This window comes from Panthera uncia (assembly GCF_023721935.1).
Source record: "Panthera uncia isolate 11264 chromosome A1 unlocalized genomic scaffold, Puncia_PCG_1.0 HiC_scaffold_17, whole genome shotgun sequence".
Lineage (NCBI taxonomy): Eukaryota > Metazoa > Chordata > Mammalia > Carnivora > Felidae > Panthera > Panthera uncia.
The window spans coordinates 23871989-23894870 of NW_026057577.1; the positions used below are offsets into that span (position 1 = coordinate 23871989).

The 22882-nt window shown below is 36.6% G+C and overlaps 1 protein-coding gene across 1 annotated transcript in view; it reads left to right on the plus strand.

Annotated features, from left to right (window-relative positions):
• The window catches only part of CHSY3 (chondroitin sulfate synthase 3), a 285407-nt gene extending 264072 nt beyond the window's left edge, over positions 1–21335 (plus strand). The window contains exon 3 of the mRNA XM_049648467.1: positions 17509–21335. Coding sequence (XP_049504424.1) covers positions 17509–19071 — 1563 coding nt within the window. The 3' untranslated portion in view covers positions 19072–21335. The remainder of the gene's footprint in view (positions 1–17508) is intronic.
• The last annotated feature ends 1547 nt before the right edge of the window (positions 21336–22882 follow it).

Below are 22882 nucleotides of genomic sequence, written 5' to 3' on the forward strand. Positions count from 1 at the left end.
AAATTGGATTTGATATTCATATGAAAGTTTTAAGTGATCTGTTTTTTAAAAAGAACACTGTAAACATTATGTAAGACAAATTTAAAATGCTGTCCAATATTGGGAGCAGTACTGTTGAAAACAAATCCAATAACTAGTGAGATCTGGAGTGGACAGTTTTCTTATTTATCAAATACAGCTTTTTAACTCACCGAATATACTAATCATTGTTATTTTCCTGAGTTCTCATTCATTTTCTCCTTGGAATTCTACCTTTGACTTTTAGGACTAAAAATAAGTCATTTATTTTATTTTATCTTCTCAAGAAGGACAAAGATTTAAACTCCTTTTAACCCATTTTGAAGGATCACTGTGCAGCTGTGAAACCCAGATTATCCTTTACTCTTTTACTAAAGGTAATGAGTGTATTGTGACACTTACTGGGTCCCAAGAAATGATTTTATTAATTTTTAATGTAAATTACACTTTCCTGTTATGACAGCTTTATATATGAGAAACACAGATGAGGTATACCCAGTCTGCAGTAAGGAAATATTGTAATTAGCAGGGTCAAAATGACTCAAGTCCTTGTGTTTTCATTTCCAGAAAACTTGACTTTTAAAAGATTAGGCTTCACTTATTCTGAGTTAGCACCATCTTGGAAACACCTACCTGCTAATTAAAGCTGTGATTCCCATCCATTCCCACAGCAGTGTGTGCCCATGCAGAAGTCTACAACACTATAATTAGGAATTTTCTTCTAGGAAAAACATCATAATAGACATCCTGCCATGCTTATGTTATTTTAATTGGGTGTTTAGCTCTAGGGATCATCATAATTTATCATGAAACTTTAATGTTAATAAAATCAGCTGGAAGGAAGTGCTACTTATCTCCTTGATTACACCATAAGGAATAGGATCTTAATTTGAGCCTTTCTTTTTCTTCTTTTTTTTTTTTTTAAGCTAATGAGAGCAGAGTTTTAAGCAGATCAAGGGATCTAAGGGCTGTAACACAATGTTTCACCAAGTGTTGCCAGTGACCCACGAAAAACACTTTATTCAAAACTATTGCAGTATGGAAGAGAGATTGAATTCAAGCACTGCTGAAATAAAAGGCAGGAGAGTTTTTAAGCACTAGGGTGAGCTAACGAAAAGGTACTGGAGGACTTTAGCAAGGATGTTGGTCAATGTTATTAGGCCATCTGTGTTTTTAATGAGTGCTCATTGAACTTGGGCTTCCTCCCTTCCCACAAAGACTGGGAGATAGGGGCTCTTTCCCACTGATTACATTTCGAAGGAATGGTTCCCAGGTCCTTGGGAAAGACATTGTTGGGTTGTAAAGCTGGCGAGAGGCTAGAAGATGTCCACATCAAAGGAGCAGAGGAAGAATGTATGCAATGTTTCTAAAGTAAAGGGTCTAAGAAAAGGGAGGTCAGGGACCTGTAGTCAGGAGAAAGTCTGTCTAAAGTTTAGTCAAATTGAAGGGAGTGTTAAGGCCATGTTGGTCACCCATTGGTGGACTTCTAGATTTTAGCTGATGATCTGGGAACTGATCTAAAAGTACAAGTCCCTTCCTACAGGCAAATGGATACACAATCTTACAGTCTTTAAACTTTATTTATAACTAAAAGTTGTTCATTAGTAACCTGACAAATTAGAGATAATGGGGCTATCTTTGCAATCTGCTTTAGAGTGCAAGAAATTTCAACATCTAAAGTTTACTAAGCAATAATACAGAGACACCTGTTGAGTACTTAGTCTATGCCAGATAGTGTTTTAACCATGTTTCATATAATATAGAAAATAGTCCAGCAGTCCCTCTTGTCTTAGAAGTTGTCATTTGTACATCACACTGGAAGTGGAAGAACATATCTCAAAACTGGGCCTGGAATTGCAAAGCCGGGATTTTAGCCCCAGATAGATACACATGAACATGAGCCAAAAGAATGACAGAGAAACAGACAGTAGAGTTTCGTTTTTCTTTTTCCTTTCTTTTAAATGATTGAAATGTCCCCCAAAGCCAGGCCTAGCTCCACAGTCCTTTAACAATTCCTACATAAACCACAGTTCTGTTTCTTGAAGGGAAGACTCTTGTCTCCATACAGGTGGAAAGACCTTCTTCTAGCATTGCTTTTATTCTCATTAACTGTGGTCTCCCAGCAGCACCTCATTTATTTATGCAGAAATTATTAATGTGACAGAACCCACAATGATTTAGAATCAGTTTAGTTTCCTACAATCATTTCACATTCCAGTGGCACAAAGCAGAAATGATGATGGGTGTCCTCGACCTTTCTCCCTGCTTGGATGACTGCATCAATTATGGAAATAGTAAAGAGATGTATGACCACCATCAGTCATGGTACGGTAGTACGGACTGTGAGTCTCTACTTAAGTAAGATATAAAAGCTGTAAGATAAGTGCCAAGCCATCCACAACATAGATATTTGAAGTCTTGTGTTACATTTTACTTTTTAACTTGAGGAAACATTTAGAGGCCTAGGAAATAAAGTGGAACACTGAGAATTTTCTTGAAGGGAATTAAAGTTCTTACAGTAAATGTTTTGATCCCTGTTTTGGTTACCAACTTGTTTGGTGGGGTGGAATATGTTAACTTACTAAAAATTAATTATAAATATTTCATCAAGTGTTAGACCCAGGCTACCCTCTGGGAGTAGGCCATCTAGAAAGGCACACGGTCAAGTAAAGCAGCAAATACAATATGGTATAATTAGTGCAGTGAGCACCTGTCAAAATCAGACAGCTACTTATGAATCTATATATTTACTGCTTGTCTCCTCATTAGGCAGTTAACTCCATGAGCACAGGGACCATGTTTCTTTTGTGGCTGTATGCATGGCCACTGACACGTTTTGGAAACTCAGTGAATATTTTTAAATGGATGAAGGAGTCATTTATTCTGTAAGTAAGAGAGGCAGTCAAAAGGTTGGGGAGGACCGAATCAGGAATGGTGTGGGCAGGGAAAGTTACCAAAAGAAATTGTCATAGAATGTATTATGTTATCTTTCTCATGTGTTCCATGTTTATATCAAATGGATGCCACTAGCTTTCTTGAGCATCTACAATGCACATGCCAGTTCGCTGTGTTCTCTAATCCAATTTATCCAGTTAGACTGTATTCTGAATGTACTGGCAGCTGAAGTCGATTTTATACATAATGAATAAGAAGTTTTTACTCCTAAATCTTAACAATATAATGTCTTATTTTCATTTCAAACTATATTTGAACATACACCTTCTACTGACATAAGACACTGCACAAACCAATTAACATTGAATGCCGTATAATGGCCCTCCTTCTATTTGTTGGAAGGTCATCAAGTTTTAGTCTCTTACAAACAGCACTCCAAGTTGCCCTGAGGGTTACTACAGGAATATTAATGACTATCACTAAAAATTGTCCTGTAGCCAAAGTCCATAATTACAGAAGTGTATGTCATTCTTTAGACAAAATATCGTTAAGTGTGCCCTGTCAAAAGTTCAGAAATAACAGAAGTAAAACCAGTGAATCAGCAGAAGTAGCAATTAGTAAAAGTTTATTGTGCACACACCAAAAAGACAGTGTGAAAACCAGGAGCACTCAAACCAAAACATACAAAGAGGCTCAGTGGTCTGTTTTTATGAAGCAGCTTATATAGTGGGATGGCAGTGACTGTTTATTCTTCAGTGATTGAGTCGAATGTTAGGATTTTTTTTAAATGATAAGGAATTGCTCAGTGGTTACCTCGTATCAACCTTGGGAAACCTTTCAAGTTTTGCTTATGATTTCCAGGGGCATAAGCAAGAAGTGACCCAGATCAAGTTAGTCTTGCCAAATAAGCAAAATTGATGCCTACAGTATGCCTACACTGCTTTTGTCAGCTCAGGGAATTTTCAAGACTGGTCATTCTTCTGTTTTTTTTATTTTAACAGCCCCAGTCCTTATCTGTCCCATTCTTAAACCTTCCTCATTTGTGGATGACTTGATGTTCAGACAGAATTAGATAAGTTATGATAAGTCTTTCATTAGGATAAATGACTGGTGGCTTGAATTTAGGAAAAAAGGAAATAAAAAATTAGCAACAACAAAGAAAATCTTTGCCTTTAACTTTAGTTAAATAGGACTCTACTTGGAGTTTGAAAGCTTTCATAACTGGAATAAAATCCATGAACTTAAAAAAAGAGATTATTTTCTCTTTTTTTATTTGAAAATCAAGGTATAATTTTATACATGGTCAGTGCCATCAAATAGTCAATGAATTTCCTCCACTGGATACAATACATTCATTAATTATGTTTATGCCTTTCACAATGTTGTGGCAACTGTTATCCATTCATCAGTCGATGGACATTTGGGCTCTTTCCATAATTTAGCTGTTATTGATAGTGCTGCTATAAACATTGGGGTGCATGTGCTCCTTCAAATCAGCATTTTTATATCTCTTGGATAGTCTATTATTACTTATGATGTGACAATCAAATCGCCAGTGAAGGGAGTAGTTAACTTTGTTGGTATTGCATGAATGAAGGTCATGTGCGTGTTTGCAAAGTGGCAACTTGAAAAGGCCTTAAAATTCCTCTTTGCCTCTTCTAACAAATTGTGAGTAGAAAAAAAGGTTTAAGGAAAGAATGAGTACAGAACATTTACTTGACAATTTACCAAAACTTTTAAAATGTCTACAAGGGAAATGAATTGTTTACATTTCAACAATCATCAACTATTATCTTAACTATATATCAGGAAGCATCTTTATGCTAAATTTAGGTAAGTCAAGCTAAATCAGGCAAATTAATGTGCGGCCAAGTTAAATTATCATTAGTTTAGTTTTGTGTTTTTGATTGGAGTATTATTTTATTTATTATTTTATTTATAACAGTATTATTTTATTTATTTTAATTGGAGTATTATTTTATTTATTTATTTATTTATTTATTTATTTATTTATTTATTTTAATTAAGGTGTATGGGTTTATTTAAACTAACAAATGCTTGAGGCACCTGGCTGACTCATTCAGCAGAGCATGAAACTCTTGATCTTGGGGTCATGAGTTTGAGCCCCACATTGGGCTTGGAATCTACTCAAGAAAAATAAATAAAAATTTAAAAAAAAAACTAAGAAATGGTTATGTGCCATGATACCATTATGAAATGAAAGCTCATTAACTTAGTGGTTTCTTTCTGATTTTAAATCTCTTTGCTATTTGCCTTAGAAAGTATGTGTTTAGAATTTCCCTGCTGGGGAATCTATATCACATGATTATTTTCTGTGTTGTCTGAAGTATTTTTAAACTGTAGAGAATACATACTGCTGAGAAAACTTACATATAAGAATTGGTATCTGGAAGCTATTTTCTGTGTTGTCTGACAGTTTTTGTTTTTTTTTTTTTTTAACTAACATAGCTAAGAAAATGAACTGTAGCAGGAAGACGAGTACCAGTTTTAATGGTACAGACTGTCCATAGGATTTCAATCAAGATTAAATTAGCTAATTAAACAGGGGAAAATCATATAGAGCATTAGTACAGAGCTGAAATTAAAATGTAGCAACTTATCAGATCATTTATGACAAGATTCTTTGGGTTGCAAGTTAAGCTGCAGAGCCAAACTACCTGAAACAGAGAAGGAAGTACTGTCCCTGGAAACCAGAAAGTCTGACAGTAGTCTGGCCTGAGGTACAGCTCAGTACTGTATTCATTGTTGTCAACAGCATTCAGTCTTTCCTCTATCACTTCTCTGCCCTTGTGTGGGTGTCAAGGTCTGCTTTTCTTACTGTGGAATTATAATGTATAAAATGTGTACCTGTGGGGGCACCTGGGTGGCTCAGTCGGTTGGGTGTCCGACTTTGGCTCAGGTCATGATCTCACGGTTGGTGGGTTCGAGGCCCGCATCCAGCTCTGTGCTGACAGCTCAGAGCCTGGAGCCTGCTTCAGATTCTGTGTCTCCCTCTCTCTCTGCCCCTCCCCTGCTCTCACTCTGTCTCTCTCACTCTCTCAAAAACAAATAAAGATTTTTAAAAAAATTTTTTAAATAAAAAAAATAAAATGTGTACCTATGGCCAACGGGAGCCATTTTTTGCTATCAGGAGAGACAACTTGCCCATAAATAAAGCTTAATTGAAGTAAACCATTTATAACAAAGTATATTAATTAGCCACACTGTGACTTGTATTCTGGTTTAGGAAAGGTGAGGATCACGTGAAATAAAAAACAAAGAACTTTTTTTTTAAAACCATTTTAATCGTGGTTAAGTGTACAGTTCAATAGTGTCAACTATATTCACATTGTTTTGCAATAAATCTCTAGAATTTTTCCTCTTGCAAAACTGAAACTCTATACCCATTGAACAACTCTCCATTCCCCACTCACCCTGCCCCTGGACATCACCTTTCTACTTTCTGTTTCTATGAGTTTGACTACTTTAGGTACTTGTATAAGTGGACTCATAAAGAATTTGTCTTTTTGTGACTTATTTCACTTAGCATAATGTCTTCCAGGTTCATCTATGTTGTAGCATGTGACAGGATTTCAACAGGGAAAGACATTTTAAGATTTTTTAAGTTTCTTTAAAAGGATATCCAACAGGGACACCTGGGTGGCTCACTTGGTTAAGCGTCTGATTTCAGCTCAGGTCATGATATTGCAGTTCATGAGTTCGAGCCCCGCGTCGGGCTCTGTGCTGACAGCTCAGAGCCTGGAGCCTGCTTCAGATTCTGTGTTTCCCTCTCTCTCTGCCCCTCCCCTGTTCATTCTCTCTCTCTCTCTCAAAAATAAGTAAACATTTTTTAAAAGTTACAAGAAAATGATATCCAAGAACTCAGATACCCTCTGGCAACTGAAATTCATGAAGGAAACATAAAGAAACTCTATGAGACTGACAATAGCTAGAAAATGCACTGCTCACTTAACATTTTTTAAACTCAAATTCATTTAGACCATTGGCTTACAAAAAAAAAAAAAAAGGCACCATCACATCTGCATTCTTTGAACTACAAGTTTTCAACACTTGCTGTTTTCAGTATCCTTTGGGGGTGATTTAAAAAAAAGAAATGTGACAAAATTTTTTAATGTTTATTTAGTTATTTTTGAGAGCAAAAGAGAGCATAGGAGGGGCAGAGAGAGAGGGAGACAGAGTCTCCCAAGCAGGCCCCTCACTGTCAGCACAGAGCCTGATGAGGGGCTCGAACCCACAAACTGTGACATCATGACCTGAGCCAAAATCAAGAGTAGGACGCTTTATTGACCGAGCCACCCAGATGCCCTTACAACATTTTCTTTTAAATTTTTTGCATGTGATTTTTAGTTAAACCTGTTACTTTTAGGTAATTAGGTGATTTGTGTACTTCTGTAAAAAAAAAAAAAAAAAAAAAGTATTGCAAGGAAATCCAATCCCATGTGCGCCTTAACGTGGCAAAACCTTGCAAAACTGTAGTTAAATATCACAACCAGGACATTGACATTGATATATTCCACGGATCCTATTCAGATTGCTGCAATTTTCCTGGCATTTATTTTTGTGTGTGGGTATGTGTGGGTATGTACACACACATGTCTTTAGTTCCATGCAATTTTATCACATGTTGTACATTGAATTTTTAGAGTATGTGGATTAGATGTGGCTATTTCCAAGATGCTATTATTTTTATTTATCTTAGTAGCAAAATAATGCTCTTAACTTTACGTGACAAACATATAAAGATGATATGAGGAAGAGCATATCTTATATTTAAACTAGATCTTACTAACTAAACTAGTCAAAAAATACAAAATAAAAAAAATAAATAAATAAATAAACTAGTCAGACTAGGTGCCTGACTCTTGATCTCAGCTCAAGTTTTGCTCTCAGGGTTGTGAGTTCAAGCCCCACCTTGGGCTCCCTACTGGATGTGAAGCTTATTTAAAAAAATTTTTTTTTCAAATAAAAATAAATAAAAGTAAAAACTTAAAAAAAATTTTTTTTGACATTTATTCATTTTTGAGAGAGAGAGAGACAGAGCATGAGTGGCGGAGGGACAGAAAGAGAGAGGGAGACATAGCATCCAAAACAGGCTCCAGGCTCCCAGCTGTCAGCACAGAGCCCAACGCAGGGCTCAAACCCACAAACCGCGAGATCATGACCTGAGCTTATGTCAGTGCTTAACTGACTGAGCCACCCAGGCGCCCCAATAAAAACTTACTTTTAAAAATGTTTTTAAATAAAAATAAGAATAAAAACTTTGCATTCAACAACTTATCCAAGCTGTACCCTTTAAGATTTTTGTCATTCACTGTATGATTAGAGAATGATATATGAATATTTATTTTTACCAAACTCATTTCTTCTCTTTAATATTTAGAATTGGGTACAGTTTTCATTATGGCATTATCACTGGAGAAGTAGGACATACTGTAAGAACTTTACTATTAATATTTGAAGACAATAATTGAGGGAAAATAATAGTGTTAATTTGAAAATCCACTATTTTGCCTATAACCTTCATATTTACTGGTTTCATAAAATAAAGATCATAAGGCATTTTCATTGAGGGTAATAAGACTCCTCATTTAGTTATGTAGTATTGCATCACTACATCATAGAGAATAAAATGAGTTTAAACATTTGCAAAGCAAATTAACCAACTCTTAGGTACATGTTTGCCATTATATTTTATACCACTTTAATGATTTATTATTTCTTGTTCACATCCCTACATTATTCTGATTTACAGAGAGTCTGTACTTCCTAGAACAAGAATGACTTTTTTTTCTCCTACAAATTCTCCTTAATCTCATTTGTAGGAAGAGAGTCAAAGAAAATTTTCTAAGTTAGAAGATCCTTTCTTATAACAAAAAATGGAGCAGGATAAGGAGAACAAAAGAATTTGCACTAAATTGAAAGAGCCTCTTTACACAAAGTAAGGAAATTTTCTCCTTGGAGGAGAAAAAATTAATGCAGCCACGTTCTTAATAGAGAACAGGAAAGATGTTCATGAACAGGTTTCTGATAATGGCATGGCCTTCACGTTCTCCTTTGTTTCGACAGAGACCTCATAAAGACAATTTAGCTTTTTAGTTTTAAATGATGGCTACACTGAACATACTTGAATTAATTTTTAAGGAAAACTTAAGGCCATTCTCATTTGCTCACTTTTTCAATACCTACACTAATAATAATAAAAACAAATAACTACAGGAATAATACCTAACGATTATTAATACTCTTGTTAATGGCAATTACTATATACCTAGTACTCTTCTAGGTATGTTAATTTCTCTAATCCTTTGTAACTATTTCTATTCCATTTTTTAAGCTTTCCTACTTTTTTTAAAAAAGATTTTGCTTTTCTTTAAATGTTTATTTATTTTGAGAGAGAGCAACCAAGGGAGGGAGGGGCGGAGAGACAGGGAGAATCCCAAGCAGGCTCTGCGCTCACTGTGGGGCTCAAACTCACAGACTGTGAGATCATGGCCTGAAGCAAAAATCAAGAGTTGGTCACTTAACCAACAGAGCCACCCAGGTGCCCCTAAGATTTTATTTTTCGTGATCTCTGTACCCCACAGGGGCTCAAACTCACAAACTCGAGAGCGAGTTGCACTCTCCACCGACTTGAACCAGCAAGACACCCCTAAGCTTTCCTACTTTCTATCTTTTCTGTCCATTACTGAACTCCCCATGATGTCTCTTCTTTTCCTTTCCTCCTGATTTTTTCATATATGTGATAGTTTACTTTTTAAGCTTTCTTTCTTTCTTAGTTCTGTGAACTGACATTTCGTCTCCCTGTCACATCTCTGAGATATTTTATTTCTCCTTTGTTGTTTTCAAAGATAGAGGAAATTGTTTCTTATGTTTTTAAAGCACTTGCTTAATGTTTCCCTCAGTTCCATGGCTTCTGTTTTTCAGTAGGGTGTGTGGAGGAGAGGGCAGAGGCTAGTTTTTCATCTAGTGTTTGTTTGTTTGTTTTTTAATATGGGAACTTTGGGGTAATGTGTACTGTGTTCCTTTTTTGGAAAACATACTTATCCCTGGAAAAATTCCTTTTCCCTGGACAAGCTCTTCACCATAGATATTTGGGCAGGGATGCTTGTTAGTGTTCTAGGCTTACTGATTTCAATGGAGAAAAGGCTTTGGTCCTCTCTACTACCTCACGGTAAACTTGCTTCTTGAAAACATGGCTTAGGGGCACCTGGGTGGCTCAGTCAGTTAAGTGTCGTTACTTTTGTTAAGTGACCTGACTTTTGCTCAGGTCGTGATCTCACAGTTCATGAGTCCACGCCCTTCTTCAGGTTCTGCCCTGAGGACGCAGAGCCTGCTGAGGATTCTTCCTCTCCACCTCTCTCTCCCCCTCCCTGGCTCAAGCTCATGTGCTTGCTCTCAAAATACATAAATAAACTTAAAAAAAATTTTTTTAAACATGACTTCATGACTTAATTCTTTGACGTCTGTAGCTCCTTCTCTTCTCTGAAACAAACCGTTTCCATCCAGGGCTTATTTGGCCCTCCCCAGTCACCTCAGCTCCTACACCCATAATTGTCTACACAGAGTAGGTTTGATACCTTACATTGTCAGGCAGCTGTCTTTCCTGGTTATTTCAACGTGTTTTTTTTGTTTGTTTGTTTTGTTTTTTTATTTTATTTTTGGGACAGAGAGAGACAGAGCATGAACGGGGGAGGGGCAGAGAGAGAGGGAGACACAGAATCGGAAACAGGCTCCAGGCTCCGAGCCATCAGCCCAGAGCCTGACGCGGGGCTTGAACTCACAGACCGCGAGATCGTGGCCTGGCTGAAGTCGGACGCTTAACCGACTGCGCCACCCAGGCGCCCCTTTCCTGGTTATTTCAGACATCTACTGTCCTTTGAACCCTTTTGCCCCTGACATTGCTATGTTTGGCCTTTTGTCCCCAGTTGCTTCCAGATGCCCCTGCTCAATCTCAGCTTTTGGAAAACTTACACATATTTTGGTGACTACATACTGTTTTGGTCTTTTTGCTTTTTAAAGATGGAGTTGGCTGTATATGATTTTTAATATTTGCTATGTCTTTTAAAAATAGTCTTACTGAGGTCTAATGTACATTCTACCAAAGTCTCCCCTGTACATGTACAGATTAGTAATAGTAAATTTATACAGTTGTGCAACCATTGACAAGTCTAGTTTTCTGAACATTGCGATGCTCCAAAAGTGACTTTGTTGTGCCTATTTGCGGTCAACCCCTTACTGTTTCTTTGAAAATGTATTTGCTGATATGGAAGTCCTTTACTGATATGACTATGATCATTCCAAAAATTTTCTATGCTATGTTTTCATTATTCATAAATCTAAGGGGGAAATGGAAGGTTAATATAGTAGGAGACTAATAATAATATACAACTGTATCTTGGCATCTATTCTTCTCTCTGATTTTTATAATAGAGTTTTCTATAGCTTCTTAGGTAATGTTCTTATCAGAGAGTGAGATTTGTTGGAGGGGACAGTTGAAGCACTGGGGTCTGTCAGGACCCACTGATGTTAATTGTTGCTGTGATTTTGTTGGTGTGGAATGCTTTTCCCCTTCCCGTATCAATCTCTGGAAGTAGCGAGAAATCAATTGGAAGTTCTAGAAAGAAGCAGCAGCCCGTCTGTATTGGAGTTCCTGAATTATTTCAAACAAGCTAATATAATTTTAAAAGTAAATTTTATACTTTTTCTTAAAACCATTTTGCTACATTCACAATTTAATGTGATAAATAATAAAACCAGCTGTTTATTCTGGTTGTAGTTGTGATCTCTTATATCTCAGTTGACTCAGGGTTAAATCACTTAAGCATGAACCTTGGTTTCCTGAAATTTCCTCAACAACTTATCTTTTGTTAGGAGGACTCTTGTTGGGAGAGGATGCCTCAGTGGCATGTTAGATGTATTGAAGCACTGAGTGTATGCAGCCAAATTGTAACTATTTCCAAGCGTTTTCAGAGATGAGCAAAGATGAGACAAGCCAATGAAAAGGTGCCACTCTCCTTCTCTGAAAATTCCTAGCTAAAAAGAACAGCCTCAGGAGGAGATTGGCAAATCCTTGAACTGTTACTTATGTACAGTTGCCATTTACTGAGTGTTTTCCATATGCCAGACACAATGTTAAGCATTGTGTATATATTTTTCTTATAGAGCAACATTTTAATATACAGTGTGGCAGTTAACATTTTCTCTTTTATAGATTGGGAGGCTGAGATTTAGACAGGTTGGCTAGGAAATGGCTTAGAAAGGTAGAGCCAGTCTTCAAATCCCAATCTGGCTAACTCCATAGCCAGGTTCTTAAATGTTCTCACATTTATGCTGTATAGCTTGGACCTCCTCCCTACATATAAAAATAGGAAATTTGGATATGTTCTATGTTTCTTCATGGAAAATGTGGCACGAATTCAAGATACTTTCATCATTACTGTACTTCCTGGAATGTGTCTGAATACATGGTTTCCAAGGATTGCCTCCATCATGGTCTTTGTCTATTTGTAATATTTCTGCAAAGGATTACATTAGAAAGATAAGCACCATGGATACAGGTTGGGCTATAATGATGTGAGTGATATGAGTTAGTTAAACATTTCAATACTTAGATAGTATTTGTTCTATAACAAAATGTCACCTTTATCAAATTGTGCTGTATTAATCACTTTAATAGCACTAAAAGAGCAAGATTAAGTCAGCAATTTCCCAGTTGGCCTCTGAACATTGTTTCCTGTTTAATTTAACATTGCCCCTTCTTCTTAGTACTGTAAAGCAGGCCTTAAGAAAGAATAGTTTCATATAGCCAATACCTTTTACAGGTGGTATAATTAGTCTTTCATATATGATCAGAAATATTTTTTTTGACTTCTTGCATACAAACAAAAAAAAGCATGGAAAGTTAAATACACTAAAATATTGAAAGCAATTTCAGGTATAAAATATTAATACCACAGAAGTAGAGATACAACAGCTCACTGTAAATTATGGATTCAGTTTGATTTATCATCAATCAGAATGTTAAATAAAAATTATCATGTGTTTTGAGAAAAGAAAATGGATGCAGTTAAACTATGTCTTGAGTTAAGTCCAAAATCCTTCTCAAAATATCTGCTGTTATATTCTTCGAAGTCATATGATGGTGATTTGAAAATCTGAGTATCTCAGTTTTACTGGAGATAAAGAATCTCCTATAGTATGGGTCCTACCCCTTTTAGGTGACCTTCTATAGGAAAACTTCTATGAGTTATATTCTCTCTCTCTTTCTGTCTCTCTGTCTTCCCCACCCTCCTTTCCTCCCCTCCAGCCACATATCCACACATGTTTCTGTACATACATATCAGAAAATCCTACCTAATTCTACATACATGTATATCACAGTTTCAAAATAAAATATTTTATTAATTGGAACATAACAGACAAACATATCTTAAGTAATATTTCAATGAATGCTCACAAATAGAATATGTACATGTCACCATGAGCTAGATCAACAAATAGAACATTAACAGCTCCCTGTCCTCTTTCTTGAATTTTTATTACTATTCTAACAGCTAATAGTACAGGTTAGCTTTACCTGTGTCTGAATTCCATGTAAATAGAGTCAAACAAAATGTATTCTTTTGTGTATGTCTTGTTTCACTTGTTTGTGAGATTTGTCCATATTGTTGTAGTAGTATATTTATTTTAATTGATGTTTTATTTGTTATTATATGAATATATGACATTAATTTATGCTACTCTTGATACACATTTGGGTTGGTTTCAGTTGGGAGTATTTTGAATAATGCTTCTATGAAAATTTTTATGTATATATTTTAGGTGTATGGATGGTTGTATTTATATTGGGTATATATCTAAGAGTAGAATTACTGAGTCATAGGAAATGTGTGGGGTCATTTTATTTGATACATTTTCCATACTGGTTGAACCAAGTTACAACCTCATCACACATGTATGAGAGTTCCAAATCCTAACAATACATTATCAGTGTGATTAGTTTTAGCCATTCTTATAGGTCTGTAATGTTATCACATCATTACTTTAAATTGCATTACTCTGATGATGAATGAGATAGAGAATGTTTTTGTATGTTAATTGTGCATTTGCATATTCTCTTTTGTGAAGTGCCCATTAAGGGTTTGTTTTTTTTGTTTTTTTTTTCCATTTTTCAGCTGGGTTTGTCCTTCTTGCTTACTAATTTGTATACCTTTATTACATATTCTGGGTATTAGTCCTTTTGGTATGATCTGTTAAAAAATGACTTCTCCCATTCTGTAGTTTACCTCTGTGTGTGTATGTTTGTGTGTGTGTGTGTGTGTATGTGTGTGTGAATTCTTTTTTTTTCAAATGTACATAATTTACCCTTTATAATCTTATAATGATGTTTTTGAGGAACAAAATTATTAATTTTAATGTAGTCCAGTTCATCAATCTGTTTTTATAGTTGGTACCTTGTGTCATATTTAAGAGTTCTTCACACAGTCAAAAGTCATGCAGATATTTTATTGGGTAAACTCTTATATTTATAACAACAATCCATCTGGGATATATTTTCCATGTGGGGGCAGGGGGAGGAAAGGGACCAGTTTTTCCTTTTTTCCACATGAATATCCAACTATCCTTGCATTATTGACAGAAAAGACCATCCTTTCTCCACTCTTCAGTGTCTTTATTTGTTGTAAATTATCTGATATTGTAAATCATGTGGTAGGTTTATTTATGGATTATTTTGGTCTTTTGTTCTATTTGTTTATCTTTGTATCAGGATCATACTGTCTAAATTTCTATAACTTTAATCTGCAGTATATCTTTTTTTAACGTTGTCATGAATATACTTGGCTTTTCATTTCTCTATAAATTTTATATTTTTATTATTTTTTAAATGTTTATTAATTTTTGAGAGAAATAGAGAGAGACAGAGCATGAGCAGGGGAGGGGAAGAGAGAGGGAGAAACACAGAATCCAAAGCACAGAATCCAAATCCTCTGAGTTGTCAGCACAGAGCCCAACGTGGGGCTTGAACGCACGAACAGTGAGATCATGACCTGAGCCAAAGTCGGACGCTTAACCGACTGAGTTAACCAGGCACCCCTCATTTCTGTGTAAATTTTAGAATCATTCTGTTAATATCAAGAGCAACATTTTCTTTTTAATAAAGGGTGGGATTTATATTGAATTGCATTGAACCTATATATCAAATTGAGAATTGGTATTTCACAGTATATTTTGAACAAACATTTGCAAATATAATCCAGCTGTATATAAAGAGGATGATATATCAGGATGATGATGGGTTTAGTCAGTGGATAAAATGGTTGTTTAATATTGGAATTTCAATTAGTGATTCACCATAACAGAAGAAAGAAAGAAAGAAAGAAAGATATCACACAGTCTTCTCAATGGATGCAGGAAAAAAAACCTTGGATCAACTTGAAATGTCATTCATGATGAAAGCTCTTACCAAACTAGAAATAGAAAGGAACTTACTTAATGTCTTAAAGAGAGAAAATGACAACTTCTTATCTGAGTCTGGGATCAGAACAAGGTTGTGCTATACCACGTTTTACTGAAGATCCTGGCCCGAAACAAGGAAACTAACTCAGACTTGTGACTTGGCAGTTGGCTTCTGCGGAGTGGGAGTTCCAACAGACAAGAAGTGGAAGCTGCCAATCTAGAAACGGGTGCAGTGTTGTTTCTAGTGTGGTCTCTTAGTTAAAGTAGTGACAGAATCACTGAGGTCCAAGAGAAAGGGACAAAGACCCGTCTCTCGATGGGAGGAGCATCAGAGAATTTATCACTGCTATTCTGCCACAAGTTCTTTTACAAGTTAGGAACTAGTTATTTTTTGCAGTAAACTTGAGCCCCTAGCTTGATTGACTAAAAAATAATTAGTCATTAATTTGCTTCCTTGGGGTCTTCCTAGGCTGTACTCTACTATTTTTCAGCACTGATGTTGCTATGGAAAATGTTGTGACAAGACTTGTTCTTTTCCCACTTAGAGCCAAAGTGGGTTTTGTTTGTTCATTCTTCTCTTTTTTTTCTCTTGGCCTAATGACACATAGATATATATCTGCCTCTATTTTAAGGGAAACATGTCCCTCAGGTATATTTCACATATATAATTTTATCTTAAATGTATATCTATGTGTACTGAACATATATTCAAGCGTTTAAATGCATATAAATATTTATATTTATATATGTGTATGCATGTATACACGAAGACTTATATCTCCAAACTTTTTATCCCCTCTTTTATGTTTCCATTATTTGGCTAAATTTTCTCAAGTATCTTTCTCCTGAGTTTTCCACAAATCTCTTTCTTGGGTTCTTGTAATGTAGATTATCTTTCATTTTAGTTCTTTTCTTTAAGCTCATGTATCTATTTCTTGAATTCTTATTTATAGAGATTGTATTTTTTTAAATTTCTTTGACTTGTCTATAATTTTCACTTGCTTTAGATATGTATTCATAAGTTTTCAATATTCTTTTCCTCTTTATTCATCAATATACTTACAGCTATCTCCTGTCGATGCTGCCACTGGTAGTTCTCCTTCTGTTCTTCCTCCGCCCCCTCCTTTTCCTTCTCCACTGGTACTTCTCTTGCACGAGTGTAATGGAGGTTTCTTTATTGACAGAGAAGAGTCAGCTGGCAGTTTGCAGTATGATCTCATAACTCTAGATTTTTCCTCATTTTGTTTCTATTTGAAGTAGTGAACTTGTCATACACAAGCATAGAAACCTTCTGGCTCGTAAGGATGTGAAACATGTCTAATTTGGGACATGATCCTTTAGATCAGTAGTGTAGATCAATATAATTTCTGTTCCACATTACCTTAACGAGAACTTACTCCGAGGGTTCCTGGGTGGCTCACTCAGTTGGGCGTCTGACTTCATTCAGCTCAGGTCATGATCTCGCAGTTCGTGAGTTCAAGGCCCACATCGGTGTCTCTACTGTCAGCTTGGGGCCTGCTTCAGACCCTTTATCTCTCTCTCTCTGCCCCTCTCCCACTCATGCACACATACATGCTCTCTCTCAAAAATAAATAAGCATTAAAGCAAATTAAGAAAAAAAGAACTTACTCTGTAAACATGGTATACCAGAATGCTCAATAAAACTTAGGTCTCCTTTGGGACTGGTATGGCCATTCCAAGCAACAAGTCATGGGGTTTACTCCTCAAGGTTAACCCTCTATTTTGTAAAGCCCATGATCTATCCACACTGCCTCTCCCTCACAATGATCCTTTATGGATTTTGGATATATTCAATTCATATTTTCTTTGATGTTTTGGGTTGACTTCAAAAGGAATAGAAGGACAAAGATTCTTTACTTTGGAATACACAGCTGGACTTTAGTGTGCAGTATAGGTATGGAACGGGAGGTTAGGTTACAGTGTTTGAGCGTGTGAATTTGACATTTTAAAACTGTTTTCATTTCTTTTATATATAAATTTGATAATTCATTTTCTAACTAATTTCATTAAATATTTTAATTTAAGTTTAAAGGTTTCACTTATTGCTTTATTAATTTTTAAATTTATTGTAACTTCTTGATTTCTTTTACTTTTCAGATGCAACAACTGTTCCATGAAAATTACGAACATAATCGGAAGGGTTATATCCAGGACCTTCACAACAGCAAAATCCATGCAGCCATAACACTGCATCCCAACAAAAGGCCTGCCTACCAATACAGGCTTCACAATTACATGCTCAGCCGCAAAATTTCTGAACTTCGCTACCGCACCATCCAGCTCCACCGGGAGAGTGCTCTGATGAGCAAGCTCAGTAACAGTGAAGTGAGTAAAGAGGACCAGCAGCTGGGAGTGATGCCTTCTTTCAACCACTTCCAGCCTCGGGAGAGAGATGAAGTGATAGAATGGGAGTTCCTGACAGGGAAGCTCCTTTACTCAGCATCGGAGAACCAGCCTCCTCGACAGAGCATCAACAGCATCCTAAGAACAGCACTGGATGACACAGTCCTACAGGTGATGGAGATGATCAATGAAAATGCCAAGAGTAGGGGACGGCTCATTGACTTCAAGGAAATTCAGTATGGCTACCGCAGGGTTGATCCCATGCATGGGGTGGAGTACATTTTGGATTTACTCCTCTTATATAAAAGACACAAGGGGAGGAAACTGACTGTGCCAGTGAGACGTCATGCCTATCTTCAGCAGTTGTTCAGCAAGCCTTTCTTTAGAGAAACTGAAGAGCTAGATGTCAACAGGCTTGTTGAGAGCATTAACAGTGACACTCAGTCGTTCTCCTTTATATCTAATTCTTTAAAGATACTATCTTCTTTTCAAGGTGCCAAAGACATGGGAGGGCACAATGAAAAGAAAATACACATTCTTGTTCCTCTCATTGGAAGGTATGACATTTTCTTGCGATTCATGGACAACTTTGAAAAAACTTGTCTTATTCCAAAGCAGAATGTAAAGCTGGTCATCACCCTTTTCAGTAGGGATTCTGGCCAAGATTCCAACAAGCATATTGAGCTGATAAAGGAATATCAGAATAAGTACCCTAAAGCAGAAATGACCCTGATCCCAATGAAGGGGGAATTTTCCAGAGGTCTTGGTCTTGAAATGGCTTCTTCCCAGTTTGACAATGATACTTTGCTGCTATTTTGTGATGTTGACTTGATCTTCAGAGGAGACTTTCTCCAACGATGTAGAGACAATACAATTCAGGGACAACAGGTGTACTACCCCATCATCTTTAGCCAGTATGACCCAAAGGTAACCAATGGGGGAAATCCTCCCACTGATGATGACTTTGTCTTCTCAAAGAAGACTGGATTTTGGAGAGACTATGGCTATGGAATTACCTGTATTTATAAAAGTGATCTGCTGGGTGCAGGTGGATTTGATACCTCAATACAAGGCTGGGGACTGGAAGATGTAGATCTCTACAATAAAGTCATTCTATCTGGCTTAAGGCCCTTCAGAAGCCAAGAAGTAGGAGTGGTGCATATTTTCCATCCAGTCCATTGTGACCCTAACTTGGACCCTAAGCAGTATAAGATGTGTTTAGGATCCAAGGCAAGTACTTTTGCCTCGACCATGCAACTGGCTGAACTCTGGTTGGAAAAACATTTGGGTGTCAGGTATAATCGAACTCTCTCCTGACAGTCCAGGCAACACATATTGCCTTTTTAAAGGGGAGTTTACCTCATTGTTGGTTGTTGTTATTTTTATTTTATTATTGTTATTTTTATTATTATAATTATTATTGTTATAATTTTATTTTGTTATCCTGGTCTTAAACTACTCTTGGTTATCTTCCAAAGAGTGTTTGTTGACCTCAAGCAAGAAGAGTCTGCAGTTCACTGATATTTCAGATTTCTACTGAAGTCAATTATGTATTACTTTTATATATCTTTATTCGAGATTGAGTTAAATCGTGGCAATCAAATGACTTTTGAAGCTCATTCATCGTGAGAGACAGCTTAGAAGAATGTTCTCTTGGGGCTTAAAGATGCAATATCGACTTTTATTTCGTTTGTTAAATTCAATGTGATACAAATATTTACTGGTGAAAGGTACCACAAAAGTGCTTTATGCTTCCTATGGGGAAGGGACTCTGTAACATAAACTTGAGTTTTGTAATTTATACAAGGACTTAAAAATATAGACAATAATTTTCTTCATCTTTAGAATTTTTAAAGTAAATGAACACTTATGATTGTATGTTTATTTTTTAAAAAAAGTTTTAAAAATTGAGGAGTTTTGTTCCACAAGCAACCGGTACGGGCTACCCTGGTCTTCTGACAATTATGTACTCCTCACAACTGTCTGCTATAAATGCGAATGAACTTTATTTTCTCAAGGAAATATGATTTAATTAAATATTCATGTACATTTTAGAAGCTTTATGAAACGATGTCCTTCATTTGCTGGCAAGAAGATAAACTATGACAGAACCTGGTTATTTATAATAAAACACAGGTATAACAGTAGTCTTTTTCAAAAACACTGAAAAGTTTGTGTTGTTTCCTTTCAGTCATACTTGATGTAATTCTTAGGGGTCATACTCACCAAAATGTGCTTATTATAGAGACTGGAAAAGTTAACAAGGGATTATAGGCATATTGTTTGTTTTGTTACGCTTTAAATCCTGGCCTTCACAACTGATTAAAATGAGTGGCTTCTTTATTCAATAACTTACATTCCAGGAGAAGCATTCTTCCTCAATCTCTTCAGCTTTGTGATCAAACTGAACCAAGAACAGGTCAGAAACTGCCTTTAATTGGGGTTAATTTGGGTTCTCACAAAATGTAGCATATTGTACATATTGTTCTACACTCTCGTTTTCTTTTTTCACACAATAGGACCAAAAATTGCATCAAAGTTGATTTGAAAGTTGTTGTAAGTTGCTACCATTATTTGGAACTAATTGCCAGGAGGCCATACAGCATTTGCCTTAGTGATGGGTTTTGTACAGGGTAATAGTCTCTTTTAGAGAGGACACTTGGGGAGCCTCAAAAATAGATAAAATTGCTTAATGTTGTGACAAATATGATGGCACTCTCCTTGACCATAACATATAATCTTAATAATGTCAGACTCATTAGAAAGGAATTACTGGCACTTTTAGACGCTAAAAATCTTGACAGGGCCAACAATTCAGAATTGATCTCTGCTCTAATATTTTCTCAGCCTTCATAAACCCTTATGTTAATAGCTTATTTTCCTACATCATGTGGCTTACTTTTTCAGCGGGTTTTATTTTCCTGAGCAGTAAATATATTATCATGCAGTAAAGATAGTCATTTGGAAAGATCTACTGCAAACTAATAATTGTTAATTATTTCATTAATGAAGAAAAGAAATCAGGGTCTGCTCATCTGTTTAGCTTAGACAACTGAAAAAGAGCCCGAGTTGTGAGGCAACTACCCAGGGATGAAGTGGCATTCTCTGTAATACTCATGGAATTATACTGATGAAACAAGGAAATGCAGAGATCTCATGTGACCTTAATTACATACACACATACTGTACTAAAATTAAGATAAGTGCATTTAAGTTCTGTTTTGTGACTTTGCATTAGGCTTTCCTATGATTTTTTTTTTCAGGCACTGCAGTATTTCCTGACTGAAGATTTATTGGAATTATATTAGTGAAATTAAGAGTGTTTTCCTGTCTGTGCAGTGTCTATTATTTAAAACTCCTTTAAGGTTGAAGGGCAACACAGCATGAATGCAACCTGAAGCATCATATACATATGTTACCACCATTACCTTATTTGGATAGCTGCGAGTTTCCTGTTTAAGCATCACTCCAATAACAGTTCAATCTTAGTGATCATCTTCTGTCCACTCAATATCATTCTATGCATTTTTCTTGCATTATCCTTTTATTTTTTTATTTTTTAAAGTTTATTTATTTATTTTGAGAGAGAGAGAGAGAGCATGAGCAGGGGAGGGGCAGACAGAGAGAGGGAGAATCCCACACAGGCTCCACACTCAGCGTGGAGTTCAACACGGTTCTCAGTCTCATGAAACTTGAGATCATGACCTGAGCCAACATCAAGAGTTCAATGCTTAACAGACTGAGCCACCCAGGTGCCCCTACTTGCATTGTATTTTTAAACATAATCCTCTCAACATCTCTCAGAATACTGATATTATTTTCTTTATTCAACAGATATGGAAACTGAGGCCATGAATAATGAAGTCACATGTCCTGAGTTACACTACTGGCATATTGTCCTTAAGATTTAAGTTAACTCTTGTCCAGATCTGGAGCAGCTCTCTTTCCACGTGAACCCAAGGCTTCTCAGCTGTTGGGGTGATATAGAAGACAGTGGGCAAAGTTCTGGCTGACACCATGAACACGTTTGATCCGCCGTTCAGCTTACCTCTGCTGTATGCTCATTCTGGGCCAAACTTAGTTTGCTGATGTTTGGTCAGTAAGAGCCCGTTCAGGCTTTTCATCCCAGTCTTCCACCACTTTGCTAGCTCCCTCTGAGTAGCACTGTGTTGGGGAAAGGTTTCTTCTAATTGCTTGCTCACAGGTCACTGGATATCAGCCAGTAGAAAAAAAATTGCTGAGCGTTCCTGATGCCAGCAGCAGCCCTTATCTCTGTGGTGTCAGCCTGCTGAGTACAGAAGCTGTCTGCCATGAGCACCACCATGTAATTGTGTGATTATTTATGTCATTTGACCCATACAGACTTGGCATAAAGCAACTTTGTCAGAGCTATTTCTGAATCTAAGAGTTGAACCCATTGTGCCTAGTAATAGACGAAGAACAATAGGAATAAAATCCCCAAGTGTGTGAACTGATAGTCCAAACAACAGAATGGAATGCTCCCTCGAAAGGGAAACTATAAAGTCCCACTGTTTCTAACATAAGAAAGCTGGAGCCCATCTCCTCCAGTCAGCAGCTCCATTTCGGGACTACTCTGGTTTCACGTGGTTGCATTTTCAGATCAGGCCTGGGCAGTTCCTTCTTCCAGGAAGAGGACCCAGAAGACAAGGGTCCTTTCTAATGGCTTGGATTGCCCAGATTGCCTGTCATGCTGCCAGGCTTGTTAAGCCCTCACCTGGTACTGTCTTGTTCTTGAGGGAATGGCCTAAGCCAGACATGGTCCTAGGAAGAGACTGGTGTCTTCCCTCTTTACCTCTCTGCACCCAACACAAAATATTTTTAAGCAGGTAAAATATACCAAGATGAGTTGCAAAGAGCCAGTAAAATAGCTATAGCCCTATTTCAGCCATGGTGATGAGATTTGTATAGGAGAAGGAAGGCATCAACACATTTGAATTATGTGGCCAAGTTGCCTTTCTTTCCTATCACTTGCTTTCTGAGTCACTGCAAGTCCCCTTCAAAGTTCTTACCCTAGGGATGTCTGTAAGAAGGGACTGCTAAATTCTGCAGGAAATTGTACACTTAAGCTCTCCTTTGTGCTTGATTATTGAAGGTGTATCTCTGTGAT